This window comes from Physella acuta, unplaced genomic scaffold (genome assembly GCF_028476545.2).
Source record: "Physella acuta isolate Inbredline_101_S28 unplaced genomic scaffold, ASM2847654v3 ptg000575l, whole genome shotgun sequence".
Classification (NCBI taxonomy): Eukaryota; Metazoa; Mollusca; class Gastropoda; family Physidae; genus Physella; species Physella acuta.
In genome coordinates, this window is record NW_026732094.1 from 106,851 (window position 1) to 122,972 (window position 16,122).

The 16,122-nt window shown below is 36.3% G+C and overlaps 1 protein-coding gene across 20 annotated transcripts in view; it reads right to left on the minus strand.

The window, feature by feature from the left end:
- The window catches only part of LOC131946920 (calcium/calmodulin-dependent protein kinase type II delta chain), a 121,839-nt gene that overhangs the window by 21,585 nt on the left and 84,132 nt on the right, over positions 1-16,122 (minus strand). For 11 of the 20 annotated variants that reach the window (XM_059307945.1, XM_059307946.1, XM_059307948.1 and 8 more), the window contains one exon: positions 13,435-13,491. The exons of the other annotated variants lie outside the window; for them this stretch is intronic. In XM_059307945.1, the coding sequence (XP_059163928.1) occupies positions 13,435-13,491 (57 nt within the window). The remainder of the gene's footprint in view (positions 1-13,434; positions 13,492-16,122) is intronic. 20 annotated transcript variants of the gene reach the window in all.

Consider the following 16,122-nt stretch of genomic DNA (forward strand, 5'->3'; position numbering starts at 1 on the left):
ACCCCCGTCCCCCACCCCCACATCGCCTTGTTTTCCCCTCAGCCACCAGTCAGACACGGATCTTTGTCGTGCTTTATTGCCCGGGTGTCACTTCGTCTCAGCACCCTTTACACCGGGCACGGGGGTGTTGAGCAAGAACATATCGTTGGCGAAACTAATCCTGGTTAAAAACAATCAGATATTTCTATAAATCAAACTGATATTTGTTTTAAGTATTGATATAGATGCCAACGAAGATAATAAACAATGTTTAATTTTGTTTGAGGTCTTCAATCCCACGCACACCAGTCGCTCGAGAACAACAAAAGTTTAAAAATAACTTATTCTATTTCCCTGTTTAAAAACACCCAGACCTTCAGAGGATTTTCCCAAGTTGTAAACACGGAAAGTTAATTGGACAATTTCGGACCAAGCTTGTAGTCTGTGACCGACGATTAATTGTTGATTTCCGCCACCAAAAAAAAAGGCGAAGACAACACATTTAATTATTTTCTTTTAGATTAAAAGGGTGAAAGTTATTTTCTACTTGTTAGCCGGAATAAACAAGCTAGTAATGTACTGACGATTTCTTATAACTTAAACCTACAGGATAGCTTCACTTAACTTTCTTAAAACGCAATGAACGAGGCGAAAGAGCGAGGGCGTCCCTCACTATAGATGATAAAACCGAAATAGATTGAGGGGAAGTAATCCTGCGACGCCTGTCTATGTCTGATGAGAGGAAAAAGATTAAAACGGAAATTCGCTACTACTTTCAGCGACGCGTGTGTAAGGACTGAGACACCGATAATGACTTATAACCAAATACAATTTTTAGATTAGGCTAGATTGTTATATGTAAGACGCGTGGAAAAAAAATTAACGAAGTTGTTATTTCGCGAAAGCATGTTTACACTTACAGATAGCTTTAAGAAGGTGGCTCAAATTTTAAAAAAAAACATCATTAGCGACACTAGTTTGAACTAAAAATATGTGTTTGGTCGGTTTTTTTTGTTTTATATATATATATATATATATATATATATATATATATATATATATATATATATATATATATATATATATATATATATATATATATATATATATATATATATATATATATATATATATATATATATATTTAAAACGGAAGTAATTTAAGCATTTTGGCCATATAGTACCATCCTATATTCACACTGAGTTGAGAATAAAATAGTTGTCCAATACACAAAATACTATTTTACAACGTCGTAAGGAAATCACAAAACTTGCAAATAATTAAATCAATAGAATCTCATATACATCGCCAAGTTCCACAGTGCGTGAAGAATAAAGTTTTTACCTATCGCCTGTCTCCTTTCATTCAATGCAGCTAATACAAAAAAAAAATATCCAATCGGACATCCGATTACATTCAGCTTTGTCCTCTCATGCAAAACACAAACGCTGAGCTTCTTAACGAGAGTACGACAAGGGTGCAGGCTAAAAATAGAAGCTATTCCATTATGTTACCGAAAGAGGAAATTTCTGAAAGATATATTTAAAAAATGTAAATTAGCAGGGGTGAAGTGGGTTGTTATGGATCAAAAGTAGCCTAGCTGAAACAATATTTTGTTTAAATTATGTATGTTTTTCAATAGCTTTATCGGCGGCGGGAATATAAACACGAGTATTACAATAAAAATGTAACTCGTATTTTCCACGAGTGATTTTTAAATAAATCTTAATTTTTCCCTTAGGTCTGATATCCCTAGCTCAAAAAATAAATGGGTAGTGTGTGTCTAATATTTTGTTTTGTGCTTATGACGTTTGTCGAGTGAGTGATAAAAGCGAAAATCCCAACATCCATCGCGAGGGCTGTTGATATTACGGCGAGCGGCGATAACACGGATAAACAAGGAAGAGATCACTCTTACAGCCCGTGGAGGACAACGTTTACAGAGAACGTGTCTGTGATGGCTAACTTCCCTGTACTGGCCACGCAGCTGCCTGATATTTTCTGTTTGTACTTCACGAATTTATCTCACGCGATACCGACTACTCAATCACATAACCGAATACTCATACACATGCCGATTACTCAATCACACATCGATTACTCAAACACATACCGACTATTCAACCACTTCCGATTACTCAATCACACATCGATTACTCAATCACACATCGATTACTCAATCACATACCGACTATTCAACCACATACCGATTACTCAACCATATACCGATTACGCAATCACGCAAGTTGAAGACTACGCCATTTTTTCTTCACTCTAGACTCTCCACATGTTGGGAAATATAAAATCTAGACAAGGTGAACATCGGCACGAATAATTCAATCGATAAAGCAATCGAAAAAAAAAATCCGATATTTTCCCCCTTATTTCGTGTGACCGATACAACGCCCTCGACCACCAGCTCGTCTTTTATATGGCATGACAACCAGCGCTATTCGGTTATTTAATCTCAACCCTCAACCAACAAACATAAATGTCAGATTGTTTGAATACTCGCTAGAGTTTGAGATTGATAAAGTAAATAAAAAGAATAAGAAGATTGATCGCATTGATGCCGAAATAACAATCACTCTCAACAACACAAGGATCTATCTATCACTCCACGAGGACATTGAGAGTGCATAATTAAAGCCGAGTAATGTAATTTTGTAGACTGTTTTTAAAGGATTTTTAGAGCAACATAAACTGTTTCAAACCACTAGGTTTACCTCCCCCTCCCCTCCACTTGATCCAATCAATCAAACATTTTCTGTACAAAAGATTATCTCAACCGATCATCCCCACTGTTTTTCCTGCATGATTGCCTACCAAAGCCTAGCCAGTTAATTAACTTTTTTTTAAATAGTTACATTTATTGACATAGACAACAAACTAATTACTAAAAACAATGACATGCACAGATTTCGAAATAACAGCCCTCATTTGCCCGCCCTCCCGGAAAGCAAACAGACGAGGGGAAAAAACCGCCCCTCCCCCGCGCCAGACAAAAAATAAACCAACTATAAAACGCCCCTGCATTATTCATGACGTTCCGATACCGATTATCGATTATATCAAAGTCGCTTTAACGACGTGTAAAGAAATTAACACCAATTATGTCAGCTGTCCACTGAGATGGCCGGCGGTGAACGAACAAACACCCCACCACCCCCGCACCGCGTGCTTGGTGTGACGTCACCTAATTAGCGCTACTACATCTTTGAAAGACTTTTCACTTGTTTGAAAAATAAATCTTTGAACAAATACGCAATTTGTTTATTTTATACTTTATTTTCATTATGTTTTTTTTTTCTGGAATATAATTATTTTTTTCCCAAAAAGGCAAGATTCACGTGATACTAAAAAAAAAAATTCCTAACTGCTAAAGTGCTACATATAATTAAGCGTGCTTTGTAAATTAAGTTTAATTATATAAGATTGACTTCCCGGATAAACCGTGTCACGTGGCAATTGAAATTATCAACAGACGCAGTATGGGCGTTAGGGTTACCCTAGATTAGATGCAGTTGTGTTGCGTAATTTATAGGCAGTGATTGATGGATAGAACACGACGGCAGATGGGCTGAGGTGTATCGGTCGGGCGTCTAAATTAGGAGACAGACAGACATGAAGCATACACAAGTATATGAGATAGACTAGACATGAAACAAATATATGAGACAGACAGATATGAAGCAGACAAGTATATAAGACAGACAGACAATAAACAGACACTGGTATATGAGACCCAAGTATAGGGGGCAGACAGACAGACATGAAACTGACAGAAGTAGGCCTATATGAGAACAAGCATATCAGACACACAGCTTGACAGACATTAAATGAAAAAGTAAATGAGAAAAAAAAAACATGTTTTAACAACCACGCGAGACATAATATATCAAGAGCCATGTACCCACAAACTGTATCAACGTAGTAAACGACACACTGAATCAGGAGCGTCACTTGGTGGGGTCACCATTGTAATATTTTATACTTGGAATCATTCATTCATTTAATTTATTTAAATAGATAAAATCATTATGACGCCTCTATGATGTCACCCCACCCGCCCCTGCACCCACTTTAGCCGTGTAACGCTATTGAATATAAACTTCACAAATATATCGTGCACAACAAAACCCTGAATACAAATGTCTTGGATTGACTGCCACTCATTGTCCTTACATCCAACACCGACGATAAAAAAAAAAACATAATGTGTATGATTATAAGCAGTGTAATGCTCTCGTTGTTTACCTCTATGTGATCCATGTAATTAATCTTTCATGCGACTGGTCACGATATCATTAACACACGCAACTGCAGGCATTCAACAAAACATCACTCAATATTCGAGAACAATCTAGAATAATGTAACAGAACTTCAGACCGAGAAAAACAAAAGAATAAGCACAGAAAACGGAAGGAGTAAAAATTAAAAAAACACTAGTCTCTCGTACAAACAAGAATAATGCTACAAAAAAAACTAAACTTCGTACGAGCATGCCAGCATGGCATTTAGATCCAGAATTTGACAAAAATATTCGTTCTATTTTCATCTTTGCCGCCACATGAATAATAAACACGCACGTTTAATATTACGATCATAAAAATAAATATGTATTTTATTCTGATTAAAATTTGTTTGTTAAAAGTTGCGTAGTTTTAAAAACATAAACTAAGCACTTAATAGATAAGTAAAAACAAAACAGCCTTGAGTTCGTTCACGTTAATTCTTGCTACACAATTACACGTGTGATACGGAAAGGAGAGCCGCTTTATTATTGGGTTGCCTCAAAAATTGATAGTTTACAACAACAACAAAAAAATCTTTAAAATTTCGGTAAAAAAATCGAAACAACAATACAAAAGCCAAACCAAGTTTTACTGGATTACAGTGAGCGATTGAACTTGCGCGTGTACCAGATTTTAATGTCAAAAAAAAAACTTTCGACATCCCCAAATCAACAAGATAATCAAGGCAAAGTAAAACTTTGAATTACTTTTTTTTTAACTTGTTAACTTCGATCTGAAGGCTACAGTAACCGTACTGTAAACATCCAACAGAACAGACACGGTATAAAAAAACAACCTCTAATCTAATAACCTACAAAGTCGCGATCGATTTGTTGTAAAACACATTTGACTTTGTAATACAGAAATTGCTTTGGGGAAACAACGCTGAGCATCAAAGTGATTTTCAACGGAGACCTCTCGCATTTCCTATAAAAAGAACTTGATCATAAAAACACACACAAAAAACGACGAGCAAAAGCATGACAAGAAGATATAGAAGTTTTTTCCTATGCAAAGTTTGATAAAGGGAGGTAAAGGAGAAGCAAAGTAATGCACGCATCCTTGTGCAGGGACGCGGAAGTATCAAGTTGGATAACTCTTTTAGAAACTTGTTTCCGGAAATGGGATCGGCCGGTGAATCAGAGGCAAATTAAGCACGAGCTAGAAGAACCTTTTCAAATCGGTAACACAACACCAGCTAACGTGTTTCGCAAAATAAAGATATGCTTCTGACCCTGCATAGTAACACTACTATGTGATAGAGAAATATTTAAAAAAAACATCAGGCAAATAAAATATAACGTGACTTGCGCAATGGTATCAGGGTAATGTGATAGAAATGCAAAAAAAAAATAATCTCGAAGCGAAAGCAGTTTCAGTCAAATATAGCACACGCTAACAACATGAAACAAAACAAAATGTAAAACAAGCGTAGCATCGATTAGTAGAGTTGGGTGTAAGGAGGAGGGAGGGTGGGGGTGGAGGATTTCCTCGTGCTCAGATATTGGAAATAAATATGATTAGCATGGACAACCGTCTCGGCGTAAAGGCAAGGCATCGCAATTAGAAATTAAGGATTAAAAAAAAAATAGCGTTGCCCAGTGGCTAATAATATCTTAGGAATTGTTCCCTAGCAACGCTTGCTACCTTTTTTTTTTTAAATTAGCACATCGCAGGATATGTGACAAAATCAAAACTATAAATGATGGTACCATTTATAATACTTTAATTTCTCCAGTACATCAAAAATTTAAGTTCTCGCTTATTTAAACCATGTACATTTTAAAATACTCGAACTTCTTCCAATATTTTAATTATACCGAACTACGTACCGTCTATTTATAACTTCCCCGACAGCCGCCATATATTTTCTATTACTCTTGTCAGCTAGAATAAAATGCCTATTTTGGGGATACCTTGTTAGAAATAACGACAAATCAGGATGTCAGTTCGAACATCGTGATTAGCCGATAGCAAAAACCATTAACCTGTTTTCCTTTTTACTGAAAGCACTTGATTGTGAATCGATTCCTAAACAGTGCTGGTTATCTACAGAAGATTAAAGATTTAAACAAGTTTTTTTTTTTTTTTAAATGTACACGAAAAAAAAAAACCCACACAGGGCTGAAGAGGCTTTCTAAAAGCCATTATTTGGGATGGAAGGTTTCGCCAAACGTCGGCACAAGGCCATTAGTCACGTAAAAACGCTATTAAAAACAAAACGCGTCGATTTAGCTGGCTCGTCAACAGGAAACTGGATAGAGAGCCTGTCGTCTTCTTTGACCTATCCTGTTTGTGCGCGTGGAAGTTGGCCGTGGGTGGGGATCGGGGTAGGGCAGTCACAAGACTTCTATAGCGAGGACATCGTGGGTGGGTATTGAGTTGACCGTGGGTGGGGATCGGGGTAGGGCAGTCACAAGACTTCTAACGTGAGGATATCGTGGGTGGGTATTGAGTTGATCGTGATGGTGATAGGGTTGGAACAGTCACACTATCTCTGAAGTTAGGGCATCGTGGGTGGGTATTGAGTTGACCGTGGGTGGGGATCGGGGTAGGGCAGTCACATTACTTCTAACGTGAGGATATCGTGGGTGGGTACTGAGTTGACCGTGGGTGGGGATCGGGGTAGAACAACCACATTACTTATCTTCTAAAGTGAGGTCATTGTGGGTGGTGATAGTGATAGGGTTAGAACAGTCACATTATCTCTGAAGTTAGGGCATCGTGGGTGGGTATTGAGTTGACCGTGGGTGGGGATCGGGGTAGGGCAGTCACATTACTTCTAACGTGAGGATATCGTGGGTGAGTACTGAGTTGACCGTGGGTGGGGATCGGGGTAGGGCAGTCACATTACTTCTAACGTGAGGATATCGTGGGTGGGTATTGAGTTGATCGTGAATGGGGATCGGGGTAGAACAACCACATTATCTCTGAAGTTGAGCATCGTGGGTGGTGATAGGGTTAGAACAGTCACATTATCTCTGAAGTTAGGGCATCGTGGGTGGGGATTAAGTTGACCATGTGTGGGGATTAAGTTGACCGTGGGTGGTGATCGGGGCAGAACAGTCACATTATTTCTGAAAATAGGAGGTGTTGGTGGGGATTAAGTTGACCGTGGGTGGGGATCGGGGTAGGGCAGTCACATTACTTCTAACGTAAGGACATTGTGGGTGGGTATAAAGGTAGATCCGTCACTTATAAAGCAGAAATATAGTTGATGAGTGTTGAGGTATCACGGTCATTTTGAAAGAGAAAGAGTAGTTGGTGTTAAGATGGTGGTCATTTAGAAAGTGTGAACATAGTGAATAGGGCTAGAATAACCAAAATACTCCTAAACTGGAATTGTGAGGATTCGGAGACTTCGTGACATTAGGTAAAGAAGAGAATAGCCATTTAAGGCAGGAACCGTTTTAAAATAAAACAAGGGAGGATCTCACATATTTTAAGCAAAATGTATATAGGATGTATTATAAGCAAAATGTATTTAACCAGTTGTAGGATTGTATTAGACAAATGTATTTGACCAGTTATAGATTGTATTAAGCAAAATGTATTTGACCAGTTACAGGATTGTATTAGACAAAATGTATTTGACTAATTATAGAATTGTATTAGAAAAAAAAAAAGCCAGACAAATTCGCTGAAGAACATTCAGACTTTACAAAATAAGTTTCGGGAGGTAATTACATCCAGTGTTAAACAGCGCCCCAAGAAAAACAACAAAAAATAATTAATATCAAACTAACAAGAAAATTAAATTACAGGTAAACAAAAAAAAAAAAATAGAACAGAAATGAAATTAAGAAATGACTTGAGTTAAGGTTAAAATCCGAAGTCTTCAACATTTTTTTAAACTAGTCTAAAACCGAATCACGTGGCAGTCAAGTGATCAAGGCTGTATTCACAGAATATCAGACGGAAAACTAATGACTTCTAGAGCAATGACAGGCGAATTTATAATAAACACGTTACAATTAAAAGTAATGCTACTATACTAAAGGCTAAAATTCTAAGAACTATTTTCGCAATTGGTATATTTACTTAGTTTTTAAGCATTTTTAAATCGATCTTTTTTTTTCAGTATAAAAAATTTAATAAGCAATTTTTTTTTTAACTGTCCCCGTATGCCTATGGTACGTCTACAGACAATCCATCATAGTTCAAAGTGAAATCAACATTGTTGTAAGCACAAATATTTAAATATCTCTAATTTAAACCGAAATAATCCACAAGAAAAATCCGACACAGTTTGAAAAAAAAAACACTTCACGTATTGAATGTGCCCTACAGGCACAGAAGCCAGCAGACGTCTACCGGTTGTAGCCGCCACTGTCTCACGCCCGTGGCAAAAATCACCGCCATCATTCCCAATGCATCGCCGATACGGCTTTACGTTGGTACGCGCGGTAATGACGGTTCCGCCGGGTAATTGCACACACCGCTAATGGGAGTTATACCCACTCTCTCTGCAGTGTCAACTCTAGTTTTCTACACCAGGCCTATTACACGAACATGTTTGTTTACTTGTGAAAGTATGTCTGTTTGAAAAATGTGTGTACCACGCCTAAGTGTTCTAGATAGCAAAGCAATTAGTTGTTTTTTTTATATTGGTTATTTTTTTTAAAGATTCTGAATACCAATAGCATGGCATTAGCCCCCCCCCCCCCCCAAGTGATTAACAGTTTTAGTATATGTACATGTCAAGTTAAATATTTGCAGTAACATCATAATTTATTATTTATGCCGGTTGTCAAAATGCAGATCCTTAAAATTATTTAAGTTATTTTAAAAATGCAAAATAAATTTGATACTTAATTATCTCGTTAGAAAAATTTCAATATAAAAACCCTTAACTTTATAAAAACGACTACATCGTTAGTTAATAACGAGCAAATATTAATGCATCTCCTTTCCCTTTAAATAACAAAATATTTTAAAATTACAAGAACAATGTGTGTGTGTACTTTAGAGCATTCTCAATAGACAACTTTAAGACGTTTTTCATAATTTTGATACGTAACAATAAGATTAGTTTATTAGCGTGTTCTTAAATAAACAAAAAACAAAGTATTTTTCATCAAATGTTGAAATTATGACAGTGATGTCGTTAAAAAAATTCCCGGATCAACGATTTCCATTAGTCACCGCACGAGTGAGGTAACCGTTTCATTAACACGTCGGCATACGTGGCAGCACCAGTATGGATCATTTTATTTTTTATTCGCTTTCCTATTTTTGTATGAGCTAAATCTGATAGTTAATTTTAACACTTTACCTCTTCAAAGTCAACTAAATTAAGAATCTACGTGGACATCTTGAGTATCACATTATATTGATAGAATGTGTGTTATTGTTGTTTGAGTTTTATAGTACAAAAATCTATCCTTAGAAATGGAGAAAATTTTCTATTTAGAACACAATTCTTTTATGATTCGATCCTAAATTTATCATTATTCAAGTTAAAAAAATACAAAAGGAGACACTGTGTGTGTGTGGGGGGGGGGGGGGGGGGGGGTGGGGGGGGGGGGAGAGATTGTAAGATGTATGTCTTGCCAAAAAGACGTTTTGTCTGAAGATCTTGAAAATTCTGCACGGAATCATAAAAAAAAAGAGTGATAAAAAAAATTAGAGAATTTAAATATCAGATTTTTTTTTATGGCCACGACACTGAAGGAACGGGAACGGACGATGCTCAAAAGTCAAGTTCTTTGATAAACTAATTCGAAGTTTTCAAACTCGCTGGGCAGAACATGGGATCCAGTGTAGGGGTTTCAAGAATTTTCACGCCCAGTTGACAGCTTTAAAACGAGCGAGATAAAAAACGTGTTCTTGGACTTTTTTTTTAAAAGTCGGTTCTATTTATAACGATTTTAAATCTGAACCAACGGTTTTCGAAGTGGTAGGGTCTGATTAGTGCTGTGGGAGGCGCGGGCTTGGGATGGCGCAACGGGTTTCTCATAAATGTTTCATCTATATAAATAAATAAAAATATACAGCTATAAATAAATATCTGTTTTTAAAATGTTTTGCTAAAGGAGACACCGTTACAACTTGTGCGTTGTATCCCCTATCCTTTGTTTCTTGATTTTGCAATTGTTCTAGCAAGAACGGTGTGCTCATTTGAAGTTGGGATTAATGAGTGTTGAGATTATGCTAATAACTATAATCAATAAGATTCATATTATATATATATATATATATATATATATATATATATATATATATATATATATATATATATATATATATATATATATACAGGTTGTTTTTTCAAGTGAGACGCAGAGATAAAATATCTGGGGGAAAAAATGACTAATGTTCGTGATGTTTGTAATGGAAATCCGAATAAAATCAGTGGTATAATGGGGAGGAGAAGAGATTGGATACAAAATACAGAAGATTATAGCTGGTTAGTAGGTGCAATGAAATAAAACTATGAACTTGACAGACACGGCATGATATTTATAGCCCCCCCCCCCCAAGTCAATATTAGCATATAGTGGGTCAGCATGTCAAAATACGTCATGCGGCGGGTCAGCATTTCAAGATGCGATATGTAGCGGGCAGCATCTTTAAACATGTCATGTAGTAGGTCACCACGCCAAGACACGTCATGTAATGGGTCACCTGTGCAGTCATACAGTGGGTCACCATCTCTAAACACGTCAAGTTGGTGACTTAAAATTGCCGAGACAATAAGAAAAAAAATCTAAATGCTCTTTGTTAGAAAACGACCCAAAAGGCCGGCAATAAACATTTACTTTAATGAGATAGTGAAAAACAAGATCGTAATGTGCTAATGTAGTGCTATCACGTATCTCAATTTTCCATCCCTTCTTCACAATTATCCTCTACCAAACCCCCACTCTCCATCCGGCTAACGCCCTGATGATTGTTGTGTTATGTCAGAAAACTATCAGCGAGGAAAGAAGATACTTGAAAATAAACTCCCTTTGACATTCCACTCCACTCTATTAACTAGATAAAATGAAAGCGGCAACGAAGACACTCCGAAGGAAAGGCCAACGTCGAGATTAAGGATACGAGAAATGCGTAAGAAATGAATAAGTGGTGTGATTTTTCTTTGTCTTTTCTAGTTAATTGGCTCGATAGGGTGTATCTTCACAAGTCGTTAACCATTGTTAACAGTCAAGCACAAAACAATACTAGATATATTAAAGATGGGAGAAACCGATATACGTGTAATCTTGGTGTTGAGACAAGTCAACATAATCATAGACACAAAGGAAAATGTTACAGGCTTGTGAAACAGATACACCTAGATCTGATGTACAGGCAGGTGAAACATATACACCTAGATCTGATTTACAGGCAGGTGAAACAGATACATCTATATCTGTTGTACACAGGTGAAACAGATACACCTATATCTGATGTACAGGCATGTGAAACATATACACCTAGATCTGATTTACAGGCAGGTGAAACAGATACATCTATATCTGTTGTACACAGGTGAAACAGATACACCTATATCTGATGTGCAGATAGGTGAAACATATACACCTATATCTGATTTACAGGCAGGTGAAACAGATACACCTATATCTGTTGTACACAGGTGAAACAGATACACCTATATCTGATGTACAGGCAGGTGAAACATATACACCTAGATCTGATTTACAGGCAGGTGAAACAGATCCACCTATATCTGTTGTACACAGGTGAAACAGACACACCTATATCTGATGTGCAGACAGGTGAAACAGATACACCTAAATCTGATGTACAGGCAGGTGAAACAGATACACCTAAATCTGATGTACAGGCAGGTGAAACAGATACACCTAGATCTGATGTACTGGCAGGTGAAACAGGTACATAGAACAGAGAAGACAGCCGATACACATTATAGAACCGACGAACAGACAAGTGAAACATGCACACAAAATAAACGCATATACAAGTAAAACAAAGCACGTATTACAGAAAGAGGTGAAGCATCTAGATTGACACATAACGATGGTATCTAGATTAGTGCTATTTTACACTTCTACCGAAAGTAATTTAAGTTACTGAAATATTTATATTGAGATGTAAGCATTAACAATACAATGCTTATCCCCTCTCTTTTTAACCAAAACGCCTAGGTAAACTAAACTAAGGCCAATGCTACAAATCCCAATTTCCGGAGAACTTTGGCAATCCATACACGTCCGCTTAGCTTCGAGGTAATGATTTGTCTTTCCTTCTATTTGTATCAACATCACATCTCAAGAGTGGGAGGATGTGTGTGGGGAAGGGGTGGGGGGTTACAACAAGACTATGTGGGGAAAGGGGGGGGGGGGGGGTTTACAACAAGACTATGTGGGGAAGGGGGAGAGGTTACAACAAGACTCCATGTGTGTGTGGAAGAATGGGGGGGGGGGGGTGTTTACAACAAGACTCCATATATCAGATAATTTCTTATGGGTGAAGGAGCATATAACAATGCGGTGTTTCAAAGCACTCAAACATCCATCCCCCGAGGGAGAAATATTGATTAGGATACTCCTTCAACAAATAACATTTGAAAGCACATTTTTTTTATGTAGGAGGAGGAGGTGTGTTTAAGGTGGCTTATTCTGGAAATAACATCGGACTCAGGGAGCGTATTATGTAAAAGCCGGGTTGCTGTTTTATTTTAAAAACCTTTTCTGGGAGGTCAAGTCGACATGAAGACTAGAACGCGTTTATTGGTCGTTATTTTAATACCGCGTTTACACTTGCGACATGTATACTATACATTTCTAGGGAAAAAAACCTCGCTATAGGGCCTAAGATAATAGGGGAGCCTACTAACTTATTGCGAAGTTGTTTTTTTTTCGAGACGTGTATAGTATACATGTCGCAAGTGTAAACGCGGTATAAGGAGAAAGATATCGTTATTGAAACTTGGAATACCAAATAAGTAGTAACGTTAATTGCTGCTCAAGTGCATTCAACTCCTTGAAATTAAATTGCGAACTTTTAAAGTCTTAAGTAAATCAAAACATAAGAAACAATTTCATCACCAAAAACCTGCGGAAGAAAATGAAAAAATGGCTGCATCCCGCTATACTAGCCTAAATCACGTTTGCAAACTAAAAAAAAAAAAAAAAAAAACAGAACTCTCAACACAAAACCAAAGCAAACCGCTGGATTTTACGACATACCTGCTAACACGGTCGCCATGGCTGACCCATTCCCAGCCGGCGAAGTGGCGGGGCTACCTATTACAACAGAGCCGTCAAATTAAGCTGTTACATAATCCCTACTACCAATTAAACTATTCACACCAAAGGAAAATGTCATCATTTAAAAAATGTAACTTATCAGTCTAAAAATATATATAACTTTGTTGTACTAATAATTTGAAACTGAAACAATAAAAAAAAATAATACAAAAAATTGCTTTTTAAGTAAGACAATATTAAATAAGTGTATCATGTAGCTCTAGTTTTTAAAAAATAAAACAAATATAGTAACCAGATAACATAATTATATTTTAATAGATTTTATTTATTTGAATTTTGATTTCAGAAATACATTTAAAAACTATAAAAACTGCGATTTTCGGTGTCGTATTAATTTACACAGAAATCTGTTGTCAATTTGTTTGTTTTTTCTTCTTTTTTTTCTTTTTTTTTCCTTTTTTAAGAATTTTTTTAAAAATTATTCATTAAAATATCATTTACTTAATTAAAATGAAAATTGCGACTTTCTTTATTTATTAAAATCAAAATTCCGACTTTATTTAGTTATTAAAATGAAAATTGCGACTTTATTTATTAAAATGAAAATTGCGACTTTATTGATTAGTGTAACTGTCTCTAAAGCAGGCACACAGCACACGGTGTTCACATAAAAAAACACCACATAGAGTGTCGGTCAAACAGAATGATGCCACTACAAGCTAACTCTAAAGTTGCTAAAGTGCTTTAAAACACTGCCAGAAGCACAGGCCGACGCCAAGATAACATAACAGAGAACTTCTACGTATAATTTTTGAACAGATTACAAAATAAATTAATCGAGAATCGTGTATCAGGAAAGGGAATAAAGTGGTCTAATAAAAAACAAAAAAGACCCAATTGTAACGAGGGTTTCATAGATAGTCATAGTTACATAGTATCAAGTAACAAAAGATATTTGGTTACGAAGCGTCTGAAGTTTTAAAAAAAAGGAGGGGGGGGGGGGACTTACAAGTGAGTAAAATAAGGACGTCATTATGTGGTATATTTGATAGAACATAATCGAATTTTGTAATTGACTCGTAGCTTGGACAATCAGATGATTTGAAATCTAAATCCTAAATTGCTATCCGTCGCCATAATTGGAGCATTTTATTTCAGCGATTACAGCCTACGTCTGTTAGATATCCCCAACACTTCGTTAAGTTTGCCCAGCCTACAAAGCGTGTACAGCTGTCCATGTAATTGTGTACAAACTGCCAGGCTAACTGAATGTGTACAAGATCGATTAAACTTGATTTCCCCCGCCCACCCACTGCCCTCCCCCATCATCTGACGATGTTCCGCTACTGCGCAACCAAGAATTTCCAAACCAGACCGAGGCTCAACGCGATCTGATGCTAGCTAGGCCTATGAAGAACAGTGCAGATTTTTTTTTTTACCGGGGGATTAAACAGATGGAGCCACTCAGTTACGTGACACTAAACACGCGCTAAGGATGAAACATTTTTCATTCGTTTTTTTTTTTTTTTTTGTAAATCTTAATAAAAAAATTAAAGTTTGAAAAAAATGCATATTTTAATTAAAATGTTACTCCTATTTAAGTTAGAAACCTTGGTATTTTGTCCAGCAGTTTAAAAAAAAATTACATTAAATTATATCTAAATTCGGCCTGTAGGTACAACAAACCAAAAAACGGCTCTACAGTTTTCATAGCTTATCAAACGAAATAAGCCTACTCTAAAACTCAGGACTTGAGGTATGTAAAAGTTTTGTATTTCAAATGTGGGATTGTCCAAAGTGGGCTACAACCAGTTAATTAAATTACTGAAAGATGAGTTAATGTAATTAATTATTTGGAACAACAGATTCTCTTATCAGAATAAACAGCGCATTAGTGTTCTGATTTGTTCTGTTTGTTTTGTGTTTGTTTTTTATGTAATGAAATACGAGGTTTTAAATTTATAACTGACATTTATGTTTATAAAAGTAATTGATCTAAATATTAAACAGCCTGGAAACATAAGCGTGATTTGCAATATTTTTCTTTAAAAAAAAATCTGAAGCCTAATAACATACAAATCCTGAATGTATCAAAGATGTGGGATTGGCTTAGTGTAAAATTGGAGCAAGGAAATGGAACCAAATCGATTTGCTAATAGGTAGATATAAAATATTTCTCAACATTGTATTTGAAAATTGCTCTCTGTAGTGTAGACACGTTGAAAGTTAACCCAAGTTAAAGGACGTCCTGGTTGGGTTGGTGGACATTCAGTGTGGGTTGGAGGACAACCCATGGAGGGTTGGAGGACAACCCATGGATGGTTGAAGGACAACCTGCCTGTGGTATTCAACTTATTCTTGAGATGCACAGCAACTTTATATACAACATGTTATGTATGTTATAATAACTTACAAGAAGAAAATTATATTTACTTAAATACTATATTCTTTAAAAAAACAAAAAACTAAAACTTTGTTTCTTTTTAAAAGAATAATTCAATCAAGTAAATGAAAAGAGAAAACTAACCACTACACCTCTAAGGATCACTATTAAAAACTTAGTCAAAACAATTTAGTTTGCATAAGGCTCATTAGCGAAATGTAGTACTGTAATGATTACCAATTACCACTTCCCAAAGATGACCCTTAATATACTGTGGCATGCCC